Source organism: Berghia stephanieae, chromosome 12 (assembly GCF_034508935.2).
Source record: "Berghia stephanieae isolate SIO BIC M18660-M18661 chromosome 12, UCSD_Bste_1.3, whole genome shotgun sequence".
NCBI classification, from domain to species: domain Eukaryota; kingdom Metazoa; phylum Mollusca; class Gastropoda; order Nudibranchia; family Aeolidiidae; genus Berghia; species Berghia stephanieae.
Genome location: NC_088371.1, coordinates 7,848,118 through 7,871,898, shown reverse-complemented (window position 1 = coordinate 7,871,898; position 23,781 = coordinate 7,848,118). Strand labels below are relative to the sequence as shown.

General features: G+C 35.0%; 1 protein-coding gene across 1 annotated transcript in view; it reads left to right on the top strand.

The window, feature by feature from the left end:
- The window catches only part of LOC144958117 (uncharacterized), a 68,636-nt gene that overhangs the window by 30,602 nt on the left and 14,253 nt on the right, over window positions 1–23,781 (top strand). Inside the window, exons 15-25 of the mRNA XM_078889787.1 lie at window positions 1,192–1,491; window positions 2,835–3,009; window positions 5,125–5,223; window positions 6,689–6,842; window positions 9,242–9,323; window positions 10,673–10,954; window positions 12,834–15,591; window positions 16,624–16,779; window positions 17,496–17,586; window positions 18,608–18,777; window positions 22,844–22,983. Of these exons, the coding sequence (XP_078745913.1) occupies window positions 1,192–1,491; window positions 2,835–3,009; window positions 5,125–5,223; window positions 6,689–6,842; window positions 9,242–9,323; window positions 10,673–10,954; window positions 12,834–15,591; window positions 16,624–16,779; window positions 17,496–17,586; window positions 18,608–18,777; window positions 22,844–22,983 (4,407 nt within the window). The remainder of the gene's footprint in view (window positions 1–1,191; window positions 1,492–2,834; window positions 3,010–5,124; window positions 5,224–6,688; window positions 6,843–9,241; window positions 9,324–10,672; window positions 10,955–12,833; window positions 15,592–16,623; window positions 16,780–17,495; window positions 17,587–18,607; window positions 18,778–22,843; window positions 22,984–23,781) is intronic.

The window sequence follows — 23,781 nt, the reverse complement described above, 5'->3', positions numbered from 1 at the left end:
TCAGTGACTTCTGGGCAAACTTGCTTAGAATTATTCCTACTCCCTGTGTATGAATCCCGTCCCCTCTCCCTGAATATAAAATCTTCTCCCCAGACTTGAGGTGTTTCTGTCCGGATTGTATCCAGTGGGTTTCGCTTACTCCAAGTATATGCAGCCTGTATCTTCTCATCTCAGTCACAACTTGAGAGCTTTTTCCTGCTTCATACATGGTGCGAACGTTCCACGACGCAATTCGAAGCTGCTTGTTTGGCGAAGACGTCATCGGGTCAGCAGAGTCCTTTCGGCTTTGTCTGTTGTCCTTCATAAATTCTGTAATTCCAGAAACTCTTCGGTCGCCCAAGCTAAAAAAAGGATTTGGTTTGTCTGTCTGTGTTTCTGTAACGGTTTGAGTTTAGCGGAAAGGGGTGTTAACCCTTTGCCAACCCCCAACCTGGAGGACCAGGTGACTCAAAGATGGGAGAATCACACACCATTAGTCGCCTTTTACGACACGCTGGCTTGGCGTTGGGCTATTCTTGACCCTCTCAGTTGAGGGACCCCGGACACCACACGGGGTCTTTTCGATCATGCCAAAAAACAATAACTAAATTTTAGTGCAATTTCCTTAGCTCATAGATTTACTTTTATTAGAAAAACTAAACAACAAAACAAAAACGTGGCATAGAAAAATAATACATCACAATATTGTAATATTATCACCTTTTTGTGCGGGCTATGTGGTCTTGTGGTATGACACTCGCTTTCGTATTGGAAAGTCCTGGGTTCGAGTCTCGTTCAGTGCATAGTTGAGTCCTTGGAAAAGGCTCTTTGCTCACATTCTCTAACCGTACTCAGGTGTAAAATGAGTACCTGGCCATTAACAGCGTTGCCTCTGTCGGAAAAAATTGTATTATCTCCTAGCAAGCGTCATGTCTCGTTCTACATGGTACGTATTGCTGTTGGTCAAGAACCCTTTGTAAAGCCCTTTGAGCATGTTTAGTGGAAATTGCGTTAAATAAAAACTCAAGTTTTTTTTTTTTAATTTGGGTTTTATATATATATATATATATATATATATATATATATATATATATATATATATATATATATATATATATATATATATATATATATATATATATATATATATATATATATATATATATATATATATATATTTATTTATTTATTTTTGTGTGTGGATATTTTCAGCCCATGCTTGCCTTTGAATGTCTATGTTATGCCAAAGAATTGGCAACTCAGATGAAGAAATCTGTTGCCACCGACCATGTCAACTGTGCCTTCCTTTCACTTCTCGGGCAAGTAGAACTGGACGGACCGAAGACGCGTGGGGCAGATGGAGGGTCAAGGTCATTGCCATCCCATTCGACAGATGGGAGAGGTTTGCAAGTGAAGAATCTGGAGGAACTTTTGTTGAAAGTGGAGAAAGGAGAACAAGGGGAATCGTCCCATTTGGTGTCCATGGCGTCTTACTTGTTTTACACTCACAAGGTATGAAGTTCTGAACATAGCCGGAGATATAATTTGTGTGTATATACATATATATATATATATATATATATATATATTATATATATATATATATATATATATATATATATATATATATATATATATATATATATATATATATATATTGCGGGGTGAAGTGGCTGAGTGGTTAAGGCATTGCGCTGTGACCCGGAAGGTCTCGGGTTTGAGCCCTGCTTCAGGCACTTTCATTTATTTTCCTTGAACAAGATTATTAACCTCCAGTATGCTCACTTGGACAGCATGGGCGATTTCTGTTGACATCAGACATCTTGTTTGATGAATTACCTATATTTCTTCATGGAATGCCTAGGCGGTGATATCTTATGATGTCATGGCGAAAGGGCATATATATATATACATATGTATTGTAGCGGGTTTGCTAGTTCTATAAAAGATATACGAGTAAAATCTTGTATTTTGGTGTTATACGGATAATTTTCTTCATATTCAGATTTTTTAAAAAATAATTTACAAATATTTTGCGGGGGGTTTTCCTGTGTTGGGACAGTTTACTGGTATGTCAGATTGACCATTTTAGATTCACTGAATAGGGATCACGGGGATCCTGATAGCTCAGTTGGTAGAGCGCTCGCTTCACACGCAAAGGGACTGAGATCGATCCGGGTGCAGTCGAGAGTTTTCTAGATTTGGTGGAAAGTACTTTGCAGTAGACTAGCATCGTATCCAAAGGATAGCAAGCAATTGCTATTGACCGTTTCACGCTATAGAGACCGGACAGTTCTACATGTTGATACTCGTGTTCACCTTTGTTCTCAATACTGTATAATGTTCTGCCAGGTGAGAGAGTCGGTCAGATTCCAAAACAGAACACTGGCCCAGATGGTAAAAAGTATTAAACAAAAATGAGTAAAACAGCCTCAAAAAAAAAAAAAAAAGAAAAGCAAAATACCAAACACTGAACGTTTTGTGCTCAAAACCCTTCTTCAGCCAACAGCAACAAAAAAAAAATGCAATGCAAACATTACTAGTAACGTATTTATGTTTTCATTGGGTTTTTTTTTTTGTTTTTTTTTGGTTGTTGGCTGAAGAAGGGTATTGAGCCTGAAATGTTCCATGTTTGGTATTTTGCTATTTTTTTGAAGCTGTTCCATTCATTTTTGTTTTAACAGTTTTTACAGTCCACAGCTTCTGGCAGCTTTGTATCCCTTTGGCCCAGATAGAGAGTATATGAGATAAAATAACCCTTGACCCCAACCTTTGACCTTACTGTACAGTTGACGGAGTTGGGACTGATTGACCTTTGTACTCAATGCGTAGATGTTATACTTTTTTTCTGTCAGGTGAGGGAGTCGGTCAGATTCCAGAAGAGAGCGCTGGCCCAGATAGAGAGCATACGAGAAAAAGAACCCCTGACCCCAACCTTGACCTTACAGTTGACGGAGTTGAAATGTTTGATGATGGAAAACAACAGACTGGTGGAGCTACAGGACATATACCAGGAGGAAGCGATGACAGGTCAGTGGGAAATAAAAATTAAAAAAAAAAGTAATTAAATTAAAAAATTGAGCTTTTTATATAGCGCTATATCCACTAAACATGCTCAAAATGCTTTACAAGGGATGCCTGACATATAACATGTAGCACGGGACATGACGCCTGTTACAAACCTGTAAATAACCTCTATAAAAGTTGACTGAAACAAACTCTTCGTGTCGTAATTCGTCGAAGTGGAAATATCAAAGAATCGAAATGAAAGGTAAACAGCAAGCTCGCTTGAGCAAAACAATGGCAGATAACTACTTTGCATGGGAATTAATAAGGCTACTTACCATTGTTCCTTGTAGTTAGATACCTAATCAGTGAAGAAACTAGAAACGATCAACCAGTTTGTTTACAATGTGAGGCAATCGAGATGTACTGTAGCAATCCCTTACTTTTGATTTGAAGGTGTCTACATAACGCATTGAGTAATATCCAGGATCAATCAACAATTGAGAAAATTTGTGAATTTGAATCTGAATGTGAAATTTTGTTCAAAATATGTAAACAAAGTGACAGATTGCCTCAAAGCGATATCATAAGGATGTGATAAGCGCTGATGATTTTCCTCGGATCCGCAGAAATCCGCAATTTTGAGTCCGGCAAGGGATTTCCTCTTTTTATAACATGACATCCCCCCCCCCCCCCGCCTTATCAAATGTCTTGATTTGTGGTGGAACAAATCGGTGTCGTTTCCGACTCTCCAGTAGTTAGCTAGAGTATATCAATAAATAACAATGTGAAATTGAATGTAAGCTTCAATTTAATATACGAAAACAAATAAAATGGATCGACAAAACAGGATGAATGAAACACTACAGACAAATCAGATCGTGTGGTAGTGGTGTTGTTAAGATGAATAAATAAAAACATTGATGGGCAGGAAATAGTATGCTACTTTGTAAGGAAGTACGACTTAAAATAGAACAATAGATATTTATAAAAGGTGCGCATTTAAGTCAAAAGAGGGGAGGCGGGAGGAACTGTGTAATGCAGTATAGAAAGTGAACTATAATAACGTGTAGACTATTGTAGGAAAATAAATACAATGGAATTGGAAATAAATACAAAATATAAGGGATATAGGTATTAGTATAATCATTAGTGGCAGTAGCAACAACAGTAGTACTTTTCGTAGTTGTACTAGTAGTAGATGACGACTATGAGTACTACTACTACTACTACTACTACTACTACTACTACTACTACTACTACTACTACTACTACTACTACTACTACTACTACTACTACTACTATTACTACTACTACTACTACTACTACTACTACTACTACTACTACTACTACTACTACTACTACTACACTACTACTACTACTACTACTACTACTACTACTACTACTACTACTACTACTACTACTACTACTACTACTACTACTACTACTACTACTACTATACTACTACTACTACTACTACTACTACTACTACTACTAACTACTACTACTACTACTACTACTACTACTACTACTACTACTACTACTACTACTACTACTACTACTACTACTACTACTACTACTACACTCACTACTACTACTACTACTACTAACTACTACTACTACTACTACTACTACTACTACTACTACTACTACTACTACTACTACTACTACTACTACTACTACTACTACTACTACTACTACTACTACTACTACTACTACTACTACTACTACTACTACTACTACTACTACTACTACTACTACTACTACTATACTACTACTACTACTACTACTACTACTACTACTACTATACTACTATACTACTACTACTTACTACTACTACTACTACTACTACTATACTTACTATACTATACTACTACTACTACTACTACTACTACTACTACTACTATACTACTACTATACTACTACTATTACTATACTATACTATACTTACTACTACTAACTACTACTACTATACTACTACTACTACTACTACTACTACTACTACTACTATTACTACTACTATTACTACTACTACTACTATTACTACTACTACCTAATGATATAGTAACAAATCTGAAATGCTATCTCAATTTTTATTCCTACACATTTGTTTGTCAACACCCTGTGACTTTCCAACAGGTCAGCATCCTTTGCAAGTCCTGGGTGAGGCCCTGAAATACATCACAAGCCTCAAGAATTATCTGATAGGGAAATCTGAACACGTTTTAGTTAGAACTGGTGAGTAGATTGATCTAGTGGCCCAAACTGACACCTCTCACAATTTGTATTTTGGAAATTCCTGATATTTATTCTCATTTCTGGTTTCCATGATATTACCAGAGATATTTTCTAGATTTTGAGCGCATTTTTTTTTATTCTAGAAAAACCAACATCATCGTCATCTTTATCAACAACAACAACAGCAACAACATCATTATCCCCACTACCACCACCATTATCATCATCATCATCATCACCACCACAACCATCATCATCAACCACCACAACCATCATCATCATCACCACCCACAACCATCATCATTTTCATTTAAGCCCATTATTTGCAAAAAAAATTCCCCTAAATTTGTCTTTGAAAAAATACCAGATCTGTTCTTGGCTTGGTTTGAAAGAAAAATATCTTAAACAAAATTCTCAGAATGTACATTTTACTTTGCAGCACCATCAATGTGGAATTCTCTCGGTCTTTACCAGACCTGCTCATACTTTTTTGAGTACCTCAATTCTAGACTAAATACAGAATATTTTGGATTAATTTTTTAATATTTCAAAATCACATTCTTCATATTTCATTGGTATCTGCATAGCTTTATAGGTCATCTACAGTTGTAACGTTTAATTTTCTTAAAATTTTAACCATGAAATAATGAAAATGTTCCTGCTTGAAGCTTGAGGGAAAAAAATAAAGATAAATATTGAATTGTACGCTTCAATTTATTAGACGAAGACAAATACTGTGGACATTTCAGGTTTCACCTTTATCAATAAAACACAATGAATGAAACACTAAGGACATGTCTTATGATGTTGTGGTGAAAGGGCATAATTTTAATTTTTTGAATAGAGATTTATTAAGTAAGCTTTAATCTTCCCATTTTTCTGGGTGGGGTTCCTGACCTCCCATAGTGGGCAGGGAGGTACATACTGTGTCTTCTAACCCCCCCCCCCCCCCCCCTCCCCTATATCAGTTTTCCAACTTGCTTTCTGTCTTTGTCTTGGAATGAGATTACTTGGTTTTGCACTGGCTCTGACCGGATACCCTGACTGGAAGGGAAACAGTCAAATGTATTGTTAGCTTTGGGAGATGATATCTGTTTCCTTGTAAATCATCTCTCTCTTTTATGCACTGTATTATTTTTCCTTTTACATATGCATGTTTCATAAACAATTGAGTGTGTTCCTCTTGGCGGGGACCTGTGCTTGTGCCAGGATGAGACATTTAGGTGATCTCAAACTAAGTACACTGATAGAGTGCTCTTGGAATCTGCACACATCTGTTCACTATTTGAACAAATTCCCCTTTGTCTTACTTTTTCTTTGGTAGTTTAATTGTAATGCTAGAACTTTTTACCATCCAATTTTCTTCCTCTTTACTGGCGCTGATATGACCTAAATGTGTTGCAAGCACTGTAAAACCCTTAAAAACATAAACATAGAACTTCCCATAAATATTTTTTTTTTCCAGGTGCGTCTGTGGATTCCTGGCAGATGATCCATTGTTATCTCAACACCTTGTATCTGGGTGGCAAAATTTTTCTGCAGGCTGGAATGGTGAAGAGTTCTCGAACTTACCTCCTGGAGGGATTGAAGATGGCCCAGTCTTGTCAACTCACTACTTGGTGATTTGAGACTTTTAACTCACTCAACCCTAACACCAACTATATCCGTAGTTTACCCGGGTTACTTTTTTCCACATGCCTATTTATTACATTTTTATGAGACAAATTATAGGCGTAGTATCAAAGCTAATGTTTTTCGTTTTTCCATGTTTATGTTTGTTGACTAAAACTATCTATGTACATGCTCATTTTTAATATAGTTTTTTCCAATTTTGAAAAATAGCAAAAATCTCTAGGATTGAGTGAGCTAAGACATTTAAAAAAGAAATTTTAACCAATCACTCTTAACAAAAGAAATACAGAGCTTCCAGGAGTCCTTCAGAGCCATTCAGCCAATGGAGCCGGAGATTATTCCTGTTTCTATCGCGTGAAATGGACAATAGCAATTGCTTGCTATCCTTTGGATAGGATGCTAGTCTATTGCAAAGTGCATTCCCGCCAAATCTAACAGACCCAGCTACCCATTCATTGCTGGGTGGACAGGCTGGGGGTCAGAAAAAAAATCTGGACTGCACCCAGGATCAATCTTGGGTCAATTTGCGTGTGAAGGCATATAATATATATATATATGAGAAAATGACCATAGTTATTGGTAAAAATATGATATATCCTTTCAAATGACTGAGGAGATTTGGCAAATCTGTGATACTGATTCGAAGTAGTGAATCATCATACGAGGGCTCTTTCAGAAATAACCGAAAAATACCCATTGCTCAGCAACCAGTGTAGATTTTTTAATTCTGTAAACGACATGATATTCCTTATTTCGTTACGGATATTCCCAGAAATTATGAAGGGCATCATTTTGCACAATGAATTTCTAGACGATTTTAAAGATGGCGGCCCACCTTGAAACTTGGTCAAAGGAGGAAATCAGAGCTGTCATACGTTTTTTGAACGCCAAAAGTCTGAATCCTACCGAAATTCATAAAGAACTTCAGAGTGTATATGGTGAGCATGTTATAAGCCGTACACAAGTCTATCACTGGTGTAATTTGTTTGAAGCCAGCCATTCCGACTTGACAGACAGGGAAGGGAGAGGGCGTTCGATAACTGCGACGTCAGAAGACAATGTGAAGCGAGTTGATGAGCTTGTTCGTCAACACAGGAGGTTGAAACTTCATGAAATCGCAAGCAGTCTTGAAATTTCGGAAACTTCTGCCCATAGAATTGTATTTGATGAACTTGGCTACAGAAAAGTCAGCGCAAGATGGGTTCCTAAGCAATTGACAGATAATCATAAAGAACAAAGATTGGACATCTGCAGGGAACTTTTGAGAAGAAGCAAGAGCTCACGCAGGGTTCACGGGCATACTGCCAATGCCGGCGGAGACTTTCTAGGGTACGATGTGACTTTTCTTGACAGCATAGTCACCGGTGATGAGACTTGGTTGCACCATTGCACCCCAGAAACAAAGCAAGATTCGATGACATGGAAACATCCATCCTCACCTGTCGCGAAGAAATTCAAAGTCATGCGGTCAGCAAAGAAAATAATGGGAACTGTTTTCTGGGACAGTCGTGGTGTTATTCTGTTCGAAACCTTACAACCTGGAGAAACAATCAATGCTGCAAGGTACTGCCAAACTCTTGACAAGCTTAGGGAGGCCATTCGCAGAAAGCGCCCAGGGCAGTTGACCAACGGGTCATTTTGCAACACGACAACGCTACACCCCACACAGCACGAGTGACGCAAGGTTGGCTAGAGAAATATGGATGGGAGATTTTGCCACACCCACCACACAGTCCAGACCTCGCACCATCTGATTATCACCTCTTTGGGCCACTGAAACGTGAGCTGGCAGGAAAGCGCTTTGATGTCGATGAAGAGCTTGTTGACCATGTGCGGAAATGGCTACAAAACCTTGACGGAAATTTCTTCTGAGAGGGTATCTATTCCATGGTGCGGCGTTGGCAGAAGTGTGTCGACAGACTTGGCTGTTACGTAGAGAAATGAAGGACGAGTCAAGGTATGAACACGTGCAAGAATTTTGCTGATAGCATAAAAAACGCGGATTTTACAGGCATTTTTCGGTTAATTATGAAAGAGCCCCCATATTAATAATAATAATAATGATGATGAAATTTATTTATATTGCGCCCAATCCTCCATACAATAAAGCTCTAGGCGCATAACAATAATATCAATCCATTGAAATCTCTCTCTCTCTCTCTCTCTCTCTCTCTCTCTCTCTCTCTCTATATATATATATATATATAATATATATATATATATATTATTATATATTATATATATATATATATATATATATATATATATATATATATATATATATATAATATATATATATATATATTGTATTTTCACAATGTTTTGTAAACTCATTAATTTTCTTTCTTTTTTTTTCTCCCCTCTCTATCCGTTGTTGTCGACTCAGGAGTGCTTTGTTCATTACCTCACTGGCCAACATCTGCATCAACTACACGGATTCTGTGCCTGAAGCAGACAAATATCTGAAGGTGAAGGAATTTGCTCAATTGAATGGAATACTTACTTGTGCGGCTAGGTGGTCTAGTCGCATGTCCTGGGTTTGAGCCTCGCTCGGCGCATAGTTGAGTCCTTGGAGAAGGCTCTTTACTCACATTCTCTCACTGTACTCAGGTGTAAAATGAGTAACGGGCTGTTTTAACAGCATTGTCTCTGCCGAAAAAATTGGAATATCGCCTAACAGGCGTCATGTTGAGTGTTGCTGTTGGCTAGGGACCCCTTGTAAAGCACTTTGAGCACGTTTAGTGGATATTGCGTTATATAAAAGCTAAATTTTAAAATAATTTTTACCTGGCCATTAACAGCATTGTCTCTGTCGATAAAAAGAATATATAAAGTATACTTGTTATGTGTTGCTGATGACTTGGGGACCCCTTGTAAAGCGTTGCATAAATGCTCCGGCTTTGTTTGTTTTTGTTTTTCTTTTAATCTCAAAACTGAAATGAGAATATCAAGGTTGCCGATTTTCTGTATTTTTACGGAATTCAGTATTTATTAAATCCTCAGTATATTATCCAATCACCTGCTGAATGGAAAAAGTAGATAATGTCTTTTTACTGGAGTTCAGCACTCCGAAAGGGGTCTGTCTATGTGTTCGCTTAGAAGTTCAGTAAACTTTTGCCTCCTTAATTGGCAACCGTTGAATATGGTTTCATTTGACCTGCTGGGCGAAGAATACATGAAGCTAAACAAAGGGCTTTTAACTCTTTCAGCACCATTGGCCGCACTGTGTGGCCAGAGCAGAATCTGTTCTACTGGCCAATGGTGGCAGTGTGGCCGGTCTTGAAAGGCAAAACAATAATGTAATCCAATCCTACTTCCAACAAAACTACTATTGGATTCATTTCTTTCATCTGATCATTCATTTGGCCCTAGGGGGGTATTTTAATTGAGATTTTGCCCCAAACAATTGAATGTTGCTTTGTCTTAGCATGTCATTCTCATGCTGCCTCAATCATGTGAGAGCCATTTTGTGACGGAAATGCAAATATAGCCTCAGTGCTGAAAGAGTTACACATTATGTCTCTGTGGAAATACAAAATTTATAAATGTTACCCCTCATCTCAAAACAGTATTATATCGGAATGATTAAGGTGCTAAAAATTGAAGTTATTGCCAGAAATATCCGACTTGCAATGAGTTTGTATGTTTTATTGTAGAGGATGAATATAAGATCTTAGATTGCTAAATAGCAATCATTAAAATTTTTGACCTGTTTAGCTTCAATTTGTTTTTTTAGTATCTGGTTCATCTTAGACATAAAACAGTTTTGGGACGATGGGTCACAAATTCTCTTATCATTTTTTTATTTTTAAATCAGAGTGTCTCAAAAATGGTCTCATTGACGACACTGCCTGGTTGGGATAGCTGGACAGTCGACGACCTTGGGCAAGACAATGATTTATCAACAATAGACTCGGCCCTAACCTCTCTATCGATTGCCACTAGCAATGCCTGCCCCGACTCTTCCTCCAACTCATCATTGTCTTTGAATAAAAAGGGAAATAAAAGCAAAAATCAGCCCGCGACGACGACGACGTCTGTGGATTTCAGTCCTAAGTTGTCTGCGTTTCTCGTTTACAGAATGTGGCTGGAAGCAGAGGTAGTTTGCATGTCGATACGTTTCTTTTGCTTGTTTTATTTGGTGTGGATTTGTGCTGTTGACATACCTGCCGAATTTTTCGTAATTTTACGAATTTTAGACAAATTTTATGGCCAAATACGAAATTTTATGGAAAATTACGAATGTTTTATATAATACTCAAATAATGATAATAATAATAATAATAGTAATAATAATAATAATATTGTGGTTGTTTGTACACGATTTCAGAAATTACGAATTTTCTTGTCAAATTACTAAAAATTGACATAAAAATTACTAAATTTGAAGTTTTCAATTTGGCAGGTCTGTGTTGACACAGAGATGCCAACTATTACAATTTTTTTTTTTTCAATTAAAAATGATACCACTGAAAAATATAGGAATTTTTTTTTTTTATAAAATTACATATTTTTAGTAAGCCAATGTTTTTTATTGTATTGATGCAATGTGACAACACTGTGTATAGCAATAAGTTCACAACCCCAACACATAAAAACAGTATTTTCCCAAGAACCATCAAGGAATAGAACCCTCTCCCACTAGAAATCCTAGATAGCACCAACAATAACAAGTTTGGTCAACTGTTAAACATCTATCTTTCAACTCAATGACACAATAATGGAGACAGTCACCACATAATTGTATGAAATCTGCAGTGATGGCCAATCCGCCTTTTTGCAGATAAAGACGTTGAACTCGAACTTGAATGCTGGTCAATTTTATTCATGAAATACCAAATGTTGTTGCTTGAAACTCGAGGAAATAGATAACAATAATCACATGAAGTGAAAGCTTTGATGTTAATTAACAAAAACAGGTGATGTGGATGTTTCGGGTTTCCCCTTCAATCAGATCTGCCAAGGACTACGAAAAATTATTTCAGCTACAGAACAACATTCGCTTCTTTGGCTCAATAAATCTTGTTTAAAAGGAAAGTTTAGTTCCTCAGAACCTAAATTCATAACTTTTGGAGTGTTTTTGGAACATGCTGAGGGCAAATTATTTATTTTTAAAGCGATGTAAAGTGACTTTTTCTTTTATTTTTCCCTTGGAAATTACGAATTTTTGACATTTCAAGTTGGCAGCTCTGTCTTAATCAACAAAACACAATGAATGAATGAAACACCAAAGATGAAAGAGAGGCCTTTCTCTCATCTCTCACTCGTCTTCAGTGTTTCATTCATTGCGTTTTGTTGACAAAGGGGAAACCCGAAATGTCCACATCATCTGTTTTAGTTAATTAAATTGATGCTTGCATTCAATGTGACTTTTGTTATTTATTTCAATTTTACTCATGAAACAGGGACCGCACTGGATTGCACACTTATTTGTTTTTGGAAATTCTGCAATTTTTCATCTCAAATTACATACCTCCGATTCTTGATGTTGGCATCTCTGTTGTATGGCACTCGCCCTCTGATCTTTTGGTCCCTGTCACCTTATTCACATTATTTCACCTTACTCAGATGTAAAATGAGATGAGTCCCAGCTGGTAACAACATTTTTTTCTGTAAAAGGTCTTACAAGCATCCTGTTTTGTTGTGCTATATATAGTGTTGCTGATGGCTTGTGACTCCTTGGAAAACGCTTACAGCACATTTAGTGTTTATTGTCCTATTTAAAAGCTTAAGTTTTTTTTTCTTTTTTTGTCTGCTTGTTTTCTTTTTTGTTGATATTCAAAAAGGCCTAGGAGTTGTTGATTATAACAAATGTATCACCATATGTATGTAAGTAGAATAAATCATATAGATAATTTTTATTTTGCACACGAGTCTTATGTGATTCATACAATAAAATTGTTTTCTCGTATCAAAGGGACACCAAGGAATTTTGTTTTTACCCATCATGCTCGTTTCTCTCTGTTCATCATTTCCAGATTGCCCTCCAGCAAAACCCTCTAAATATCCCAAAAGCCGTCCGCCATCTCCTCAATGCCAAGCGTTTTGCATCCTCCATTCTCAACACCAGGCTGCAGCTGAGTAATATCCAAAATATAAAGCAATCAGCGGGTCATTACGAGTTGTTGATTGTTGAGACGATGTTACGTCTCGCCCAGGCATTTTTCTGTCTCCTTGTCGAAAAATCAAAACAGTGTGGTTTGTGTCCGAGTTCGTGCCTGGATGATAGAGACGACGTTTCATCGTCTACTTGTTCTCGTGATCCAGTATGGGAGGAGCAGGATGTGGAAAAATTAAAACAAGCTGTTTTGAATCTTTTAGAAGCAGTAGTGAATCAAGGGAAGCAACTATTGTATAGTTATGAAGCAAAAGTTGTCGTGGCAACAGCTCAGCTGTTGAAAATTCACACGTCGCTCTTGTCATCATCGCTGATCAATCAAAAATCAATATGTGAAGACGGAGATCATGTTTTTTACAAAGGCGAGGATATTTTAAAACATGAAAACGGAGATAAGGACAAAATGGATGCATGGATGGATTGTGATGACAATGATGATGACGAATACGAAGCGTTGTGGATAGCAAAGGAAGTAAAAGAACTGAAAATAGAAGAGGAGTTTTGGAATGAGAAGTACAAGCAAAGACTAGGGGTCCCACCCACAGCTGCCATTTCCTCTTCTTCATCATCATCATTATTTACTCAAACGCCTCATAAAATTCCATTCCAGGATAAAACAAACAAACGTATTAACGTGAAATTGTCATCTTCTTCTTCTTCCACTGCACCACAAAACACACCTGATATTCAATCCCAGTCACCTTTGTCGTCTCCAACAAAACGATTTTCACCACTCGGAGAGTGTCAGGAGAATGTTATCTCACCCTCGCCTCCAAAATTGTCAAAAGGCAACAGCAATGGCAATGACGTTGAAAATGTATCTACTGTTAAAACCCCTGCATCGTTTTTCTCACCAGCTGCAAAAATCAAAAAAGGTGGTAGAAGAGGAGGTAACTCTAATACTGCTTTAAGGACTGCTACAATCAAAGCTTTACAATTCGATGAAAGAAATGACATGCAATTTGAGGTTGAGAAAGAGAATGAATCAACTGTTACTTTATCACCAAATCAAAGTGCTTCAGACAACAACGTAATAAAAGTCAGTCACAAAATGGAATCAAAAGGAACAAGGGGAGGGCGAAAGAAAAGAAATTTAGGGAATGCTGCAAGCGTTAAAGGTGAAGAAGAAAAGAAATGCGATGATAATGATATAGTTTCTCATGAACAAATGGATCACGATTCCAACTGCTCAGAGCTTTCCCCTGTTATAAATCAGATGGGAAGGTTAAATATATGCAAGAAGTCTGTCTCACCCGTGAAGAGAAAATCAAACGAAAGTTTAAGTAGAACGATGCTGGAACCAGGAGTGAAAGAAAGCAGTGCTAATGAAGAAGAGGTGACTGAAAGTGGAAGTTGTGGCATGAATAAAGGAAAAAGTGGAGTTGGAAGAAAAGCGAGAGGGACTGGGAAAAAAACTTCTTCAAAATCTGCGATCTTACCTAAAGAATCTCAAACTGTCGATAAAGAAAACATTTTAGATTCCCTCGATTTGTGCCAGCTGGCAAATGAAATAAAAGAGAACCCTCCACATGCTGAAATGTCTGATTCACCGAAGGTCAAGGTTAGCAGGAGGGCAAAAAGAACAGCATCCAGTAAACCGAAGTCTAGTGATGTTAGCGATGGTGGTTGTGGAAAAAGTACAAGAAGGACTACGAGGAGACACCAAAAGGTAAAAGAACAACCTCAGGCCAATGATGAACATCAAGAAGATGACAGTTGTTCACCTGAAGTTCAACGAGGTGAAAGTTTGAATCGTGCTGACATGTTTTCACTGTCCACAGAATTTAATGTATTTCCGTCGAGTCCGGTTTTAATTTCAGACAATGATTTTAGATCAGTTGACAACGTTTCGGGTACTCAAAATATTCAATTTTTTGACAGTCCTATTCAAATAAGATCAACATCATCGGTGGATGAGAATGCAGAGATTGATTACAAATTTGATATTTTTTCTACACCTCTCAGAAACTTTCATTTGAACTCACCGATTGAAATTCCAAGGGGAAAACCGCAACTTAAAAATCCAACTGTTGAAAAACAATTAAAATCTTCGCAAATCGATAAAAAGGGAAAAAAGGAGAGGCATCCTGTTGGAAACTTTTCATCAGTGGAATTACCCAGTGGACTTGGTGATGAAGAGAGCAATGAAACAAATGCTGTAAACAGTCGAGTATCAAGAAAATGTTTGGATAACACAAGTCAAAGGAGTAAAGCTAAACTCTCGTTGAAAAAGAAATCACTAAGAGATTCTGATTTGGATAAAAGTGGTAACAAGTCTTTGCAGAACGGTTTTGATGGTGGAAATGAAAATGAAAAAGTCGACACAAATGAAATTGCTTTAAAGTCTGAATTTGATAATGAAGTGTTCAGCATTAGTAAAGTAAATTTGAAAGGGAAAGCAGATGTGAAGAATTCGACAAAGGGAGGTAGTGGGAAAGTACAAGTCAAGAGGGATAAAATCTCAGAACCGTTGGATTCAAGAATGTTTGGGAAGAATTCTGTGATGTCTTCAGTTGTTATGAGGAAGGACGGATATCCTGCATCTCTCTCCTCACCTTTGGGAAAAGAAGAGTTACAGAGAAATTCATCAGTTCTACAGAGAAATACTAATGTGATAGGTAAGTGAGGTGAAATTTGTGATGTTTTAAGTGCAAATTTCTCTGAATTTTGGATCTGAGATTTACAGGAATCTCCCAATTTCAATCTTGTATAACTCAGCCAAAAATCATGATACATCAATGAAACAGGTATCAAATTACAGAGGAAAGAATGATCTTTCCAGAAATACCAAAAGGTCAAAATGTCCAAAATGTACCTTCCGGACCAAACTGTTGCGCGACATCAAATATGTTTGTGTCTGCCTGGGAACGACACGGATTTGAAGGAAGATTTCCTTTTGAGAGTATTGATTGATTACGAATCTGCTGTTTCTTCTCCTAAAGTCACTTTTTACAGATTTCAATATTCCCAAATTTTTTTTTTTTTTTTTTTTTTATGAATCCCTGAAGATGGCAACCCTCAGAACCTGCAAATTTCATCGTTTTGCATCTTCTTTTCCGCTGTGCTTTTCCCAGGCAGGCAAATATGTGAAAGCTGGCAAGGAGATTGTCATGAGCATTTTTAGTTGACATTTGTATGATGTATTACTTTTATATGTGGAAAGATATGAACTCTCGCTACAACTTACACTATTGTTGATGATGATGATGATGATAGTAATGATGACAGTGGGTTGATGATGATACTGGCAACAACAATAATCAATAGTTGTAATGATGGTGATGTCTATCATTATCACTACATTCTCTTCTGTTATTTTAAATTAAATTAAATTAAATTGAATTGAGCTTTTATATAGAGCAATATCCACTAAATGTGTTCAAAGCGCTTTACAATGGGTCCCTGGCCAACAGCAACATTTAACATTAGGATGAGACGCTTGTTAGGTGATGTTACAATTTTTCGGACAGAGACAACGCTGTTAACGGCCAGGTACTCATTTTACACGGTGAGAGAATATGAGTAAAGAGCCTTCTCCAAGGGTTCAACTATGCGCCGAGCGAGGCTCGAACCCAGGACCTTACGATCCGAAAGCGAGTGTCATACCACATAGCCGCACATTATCATTCTTTCATTCTCTCTTTCCTAAGACAAGAAACTTCTCAGTGATGCTGTGGAATCTCTCAGTCAGCTCAGAGCTTTCCCACCATCTTACACTTTCAACAATCTTTCCAAGGCCGTGGCTGTGGGTTTTATGATGAAGCAGCGAGCAGATGATGAAGCGTCTAATGACGATGTAAGAATAGGTAAGTACAGATTTATCCTGATGTTGACGATAAACGTTTGTCATAAAAATACAAAATAAGTCATGTGATATGGGAGAAAACATTATCATGACTACAGTAGTTTTCTCTAGGGAAACGGTCTACATGTCGTATTTTATGAACTACTACTACTACTACTACTACTACTACTACTACTACTACTACTACTACTACTACTACTACTACTACTACTATAATAATGATAATAAAAATAATAATGATGATGATAATAATGTTAATAACTACAATAATAACAATGATGATTATGAGGATGATAATAATAACAATAATAAAGCATTTCTACAGTGCATAACAATAACGATGTATTGAGTAATGGCCATTTGAAGTAGACAATCTGGAGAAAAGTGAATTGGAGAAAAACGGTTTTAAATTTTACTACACGTCATTTCAATGTTTAAAGTGTTCTCGCTTTAAAAGTTGGTGAAAGTATGCAGGAATGAACACACTATCATCGTAATGGGGAATCATAAGAGTTCAGTCAATTTTAGCCTCCTGCAACCCTGTCTTTATCTTGGATTTTGATTATGGGCAAGTTTCAGTTTTTATCTTACATATTTTTTCAAGTTCGGTTGTCAATTGAGAAAATTTCTTATGTTTTTCAAAGCTTTTGAGTTGAGACCCTGTTTAAAATGTAACACTTTGTTTGTTTCTTTTTGTTGTTTGTTTTTCTACCACAGATCCACAGACCAGTGTAGCCGGGCACCTGGCTAATTCCATGCATGTTACATTCCAACATATGCTGAACAAGAATATGATCTCAAAACGCAGGTGGGTGCCAGATGAAGAAGTGATTAGATTCACTAAATGTTTGTTGGGGGCATAGGGGGGTTGGAGAGGGGGGGGGGGGGGGGGGGGGGGGGGGGGGGGGGGGGGGCGTCTGAAAAAAAACTTAACTCAACTGCATCCAGGATTGATATTGGTTTCTTTGGTATGAAGCAATTGCTCTACCAACTGAGCTATCCCTTGTGTGTGTATTAGGCAATAAAATAAAATGTTTGCAAGAGTTTCCCGCTATTTAAGGTTTTCCAGCCGAAGTAAACTTGGGTCTGATCAAGCTCTGTATTTTCCACTTTTTAAAATTTGACGGCTTTCTACTGAAAATGGTGAAATGAAGGATTTTAAATGGGTGAGTTCTTTTGACCTCCCATGGTGGGCAGGGAGGTCACTTGCTGGGTCTTCTTCTCTCCCCTTATATCTGTTTTCCAGTTTGCTTCCTGTCTTTGTCCTGGAATGAGATTACTTAGTTTTGCCCTCACCCTGGCTGGAGGCCTTCATGGGAGGGAAACAATCAAATGTATAGTTATCGTTCTGGGAGATGATGATTTTTTTTTCCCTTATAAATCATCTCTCTATTATGTAATTATATGTATTATTTTGAACATATGATTTGTAAACATTTGAGTGTATTCCTCTTAATGGGGGCCTGTGCTTTTGCCGGGATGAGACTTTTAGGTAATCTCAAACTAAGTACACTTATAATGTGTTTTTGGAATCTACATCTGTTCCCTATTTGAACCATTTCCCCTTTTTCTTTCTTTTTCTTGTGTACTTTAATTGTGATTCTATCCTTTTTTGACTATCCTATTTTCTTCCTTTTTACTGGCTTTTTACTTACGTTTTACTGTTATGATATAAATGTGCCACAAGCGCCGTAAAACCCTTAAGAAACAAAGATTTTTAAAGTTAAATATTAATATTATCGTGTAAATTAAAAGTTTCTTTTCTTTCTTTTTTTGTTTTTGTTTTTTCTTTTTTTTTTTAAATTTCTCTTTATTTTTGTGTTGCAAAGGGCCAAGAAATCCAATGACAAGCACCACGGAACCGATGCAGTCGCAGCAGACGAGGGTGAAGATGATTTGGACAGAGAACTGCCCGTGATGAGAGAGGTTCTAGACAATTCTTTACTCCAACAGCCTGCAGAACAGTCACTGATGGACAAAATGACAAATATACCGAAAGGTAAAGCATATATAGAACTGATTTATGCCTGTCTTTGTTATCTCTTGATGGCAAGTTGAACCCCTGCAATATACTGTCATTCCCCCCTGCCCTTTGTCTATTTTGTTATCTTCTATATTTGAAAAAAGTTATTGGTTATTTTTATATTTATATACAGACAAGTAGTCAAAATTTGGCCGTATTCTGAGGTTTTCCCCCATCAAAATTGAAATAATAATAATAATAATAATAATAATAATAATAATAATAATCTTTATTGTGCAAAGAGGCAATTATTGTTAGGTTACAGCTCTTGTAATAGGGGAAAAAAGTAATTAAAATAGTAATAATGATGATAATAATACTGATAGTAATGTTTATAATAATAAAATAATAATAATAATAATAATAATATTAATAATAAAATAATAATAAAATAAATAATATAATAATAACAATAATAATAATAACAATAATAAAAATAACAATAATAAAGATAATAACAATAATAAAAATAACAATAATAAAGATAATAACAATAATAAAAATAACAATAATAAAGATAATAACAATAATAAAAATAACAATAATAAAGATAATAACAATAATAAAAATAACAATAATAAAGATAATAACAATAATAAAAATAACAATAATAAAGATAATAACAATAATAAAAATAACAATAATAAAGATAATAACAATAATAAAAATAACAATAATAAAGATAATAACAATAATAAAAATAACAATAATAAAGATAATAACAATAATAAAAATAACAATAATAAAGATAATACAATAATAAAGATAATAACAATAATAAAAATAACAATAATAAAGATAATAACAATAATAAAAATAACAATAATAAAGATAATAACAATAATAAAAATAACAATAATAAAGATAATAACAATAATAAAAATAACAATAATAAAGATAATAACAATAATAAAAATAACAATAATAAAGATAATAACAATAATAAAAATAACAATAATAAAGATAATAACAATAATAAAAATAACAATAATAAAGATAATAACAATAATTAAAAATAACAATAATAAAGATAATAACAATAATAAAAATAAAATATAATAAAGATAATAAAATAATAAATAATAACAATAATAAAGATAATAACAATAATAAAAATAACAATAATAAAGATAATAACAATAATAAAAATACAATAATAAAATAACAATAATAAAATAACAATAATAAAGATAATAAAAATAAAAACAATAATAAAGATAATAACAATAATAAAAATAACAATAATAAAGATAATAACAATAATAAAAATAACAATAATAAAGATAATAACAATAATAAAAATAATAATAAAGATAATAACAATAATAAAAATAACAATAATAAAGATAATAACAATAATAAAAATAACAATAATAAAGATAATAACAATAATAAAAATAACAATAATAAAGATAATAACAATAATAAAAATAACAATAATAAAGATAATAACAATAATAAAAATAACAATAATAAAGATAATAACAATAATAAAAATAACAATAATAAAGATAATAACAATAATAAAAATAACAATAATAAAGATAATAACAATAAAAAAATAACAATAATAAAGATAATAACAATAATAAAAATAACAATAATAAAGATAATAACAATAATAAAAATAACAATAATAAAGATAATAACAATAATAAAAATAACAATAATAAAGATAATAACAATAATAAAAATAACAATAATAAAGATAATAACAATAATAAAAATAACAATAATAAAGATAATAACAATAATAAAAATAACAATAATAAAGATAATAACAATAATAAAAATAACAATAATAAAGATAATAACAATAATAAAAATAACAATAATAAAGATAATAACAATAATAAAAATAACAATAATAAAGATAATGACAATAATAAAAATAACAATAATAAAGATAATAACAATAATAAAAATAACAATAATAAAGATAATAACAATAATAAAAATAACAATAATAAAGATAATAACAATAATAAAAATAACAATAATAAAGATAATAACAATAATAAAAATAACAATAATAAAGATAATAACAATAATAAAAATATCAATAATAAAGATAATAACAATAATAAAAATAACAATAATAAAGATAATAACAATAATAAAAATAACAATAATAAAGATAATAACAATAATAAAGATAATAACAATAATAAAGATAATAACAATAATAAAAATAACAATAATAAAGATAATAACAATAATAATAATAATAAGAAGAAGAAGAATTAATATACAGATAAATAGATAGAATGGAATATATAGAATGAAACAGTCAACATCCTAGCCTCCATCTTTGATTTAAGACTAATTCAATTCAATAAAAACAAAAAAAACAACAAAACCCAGTAAATTTACTATGAATGAATTCTCAAAATCCTAATTGTACAGTATAACAAGAAAGGAAGTGAGTAGGAAAGTGTCAGAAGACAATAGAGAATAGAAATGTCGCTGTGATGGGGGCTCGAACCCGTAACCGTACTGGTACAACAACTCCACCTGGCGAGGAGAGGGTAGCTCTGGAGTCAAGGCCGTCCGCCACTCCAAAAAAAAAAAAAAAAAGGTGGTATCAAGCATCGCGTCTATCTTGAACCGCTCTCCCGACTTCTCGAGGTCATACGTTCAACACACAACCACAGTTTATTAGCCAGCATTTAGCCTTAATAGCCAATATTCTCAACACAAAACATATAACTCCCATAGCGGGCAGGGAGGTACACACTGTGTCTTCTATCCCCTTATATCTGTTATCCAACATGCTTTCTGTCTTTGTCTCGGAATGAGATTACTTGGTTTTGTCCTGGCACTGGCCGGAATCCTAGCTGGGAGGGAAACAGTCAAATGCAGTTATTGTTTTGGGAGATGATATTTTTTTCCTTGTAAATCATCTCTCTGTTATGTATTATTATTTTTATTTTGAATGTATAATGTAAGCATTTGAGTGTGTTCCTCTTTGTTGGATTTTGTGCTTGTGTCTGGATGAGACTTGTAGGTGATTTCAAACTAAGTACAATTGGTGGTGTGCTCTTGGAATCTACATCTGATCCCTATTTGTTCTCAATTCCCCTTTGTCTTACTTTTTCTTGGGTGCTTTAATTGTAATTCTAGAACTTTTTACTACCCCATTTTCTTCCTTTTTACTGGCGCTGATATAACCTAAATGTGTTGCAAGCGCCGTAAAACCCTTAAAAACAAACAAACAAACAAACAAACATGTAACATTGAAACGATTTAGACATTGAGTAAGCTCCGATATTATTATTATTTTATTTTTTAAAAGTATTCCTTCAGAGCCATGTGACCCATGGAGCCGGGGTTTATCCCGGTTTCTATAGCATGAAATGGACAATAGCAATTGCTTGCTATCCTTTTGATAGGACACTAGTCTATTGCAAAGTACTTTCTGCCAAATCTAACAGACTCGGCTACCCATTCACTGCTGGGTGGACAGGGGGGGTAAATAAAAAATCTCGAATGCACCCGGGATTGATCGGGGGGTGAATATTTATCTAGAAAAGTGAGTGGAGCAGGCACTTATGTTGATAATAACAAGAAAGGGAGTGAATAGTTTGTTTTGGTTCTTCTCCTTCCACTTCTTTGGGACTAGGGCAGTCAATTCCAGTGACAAGCGCTGCACCATGTTATATGTGTCATTGCATGACATAATAAAAAAAATAAAAATTTTAAATTGAGCTTTTATTATCGCAATATCCACTAAACTCAAAGCGCTTTACAAGGGGTCCCTGGTCAACAGCAACATTTAACATGTAGGACAGGACATGACGCCTGTTAGGCGATATTACAATTTTTTCGGACAGAGACATCGCTGTTGAAAGCCAGGTACTCATTTTACACCTGAGTACGGTGAGAATGTGAGTAAAGAGCCTTCTCCAAGGACTCAAGTATGCGCAGAGCAAGGCTCGAACCCAGGACCTTCTGATCCGAAAGCGAGTGTCATACCACAAAACCACATAGCCGCACTTAGGTCCACATTTTAAAAATATATTTCCTTTTTATTTTATTACAGACTGGGTTGTGGTCCAAATGGCTGTGGTCTCCTTAGCCCCTCTTCAGCAGCATTCAGCTCCATGTCAAGTCCTGATCACCCGCTTGTCCTCAGACAAACCCCCTATGACTTTCAGGATGTCTTTAGACAGATGGAAAGATGTATAGAATTCTCTTTGACTTATCATCATCATTATCATCATTATTATTATTATTATTATTATTATTATTATTATTATTATTATTATTATTATTATTATTATTATCTTCTTCTTCTTCTTCTTCTTCATTCCTCTGATGGACATCTATGGCTGCAGTCCGATATCTGCTATGAAGTCTGTGGTCCGCTTTAGGTCCTCAGCCTCACCATAGAGCTTTGTGTTGAGTGTTGTTGGGTGACCCAGTGGTTCGAATGTTGCACGTTGTATAATGGGCAATCCATAAGCACATGTAAAGTGGTTTCATGGTCGGTTCCACATGGGCAAGAAGGGGTTGTTCCAATACCTAGCTTTGTAAACATATGTCCTCTTAGTCTATTGTGTCCTGTTCGGAGGCGGAATAGGGTGACTTGGCTACTTCGCTGAATGGCATGGATTGGATCCTGCTTGTTGTGTTCCAGGTGTGTGTCATTCCTTTCTTTGTCTATTTTTAGCTTTATTATTTTCTTTTGCTGATGGTAAGTGATTGACGACTTCGTTGTTCCTTTTGGGCTCCTTCTTTGGCCAGTTGATCGGCAATTTCATTTCCATATATACCTACATGACTTGGAATCCACTGCAGCACAATTTTTCCTGTTTTATCAGACAAGCCCTCAAGGGCCTCCACAGTGTGTGCGGCTTCAGAGTCCTGGTAATTTTCAATAGACCTGAGAGCATCATCAGAGTCTGTCAAGTAAACCACATTTTTCCCGTTTATTCTGTGATCTCTGGATAGTTCTTTTGTTGCATTGAGGATGGCTTT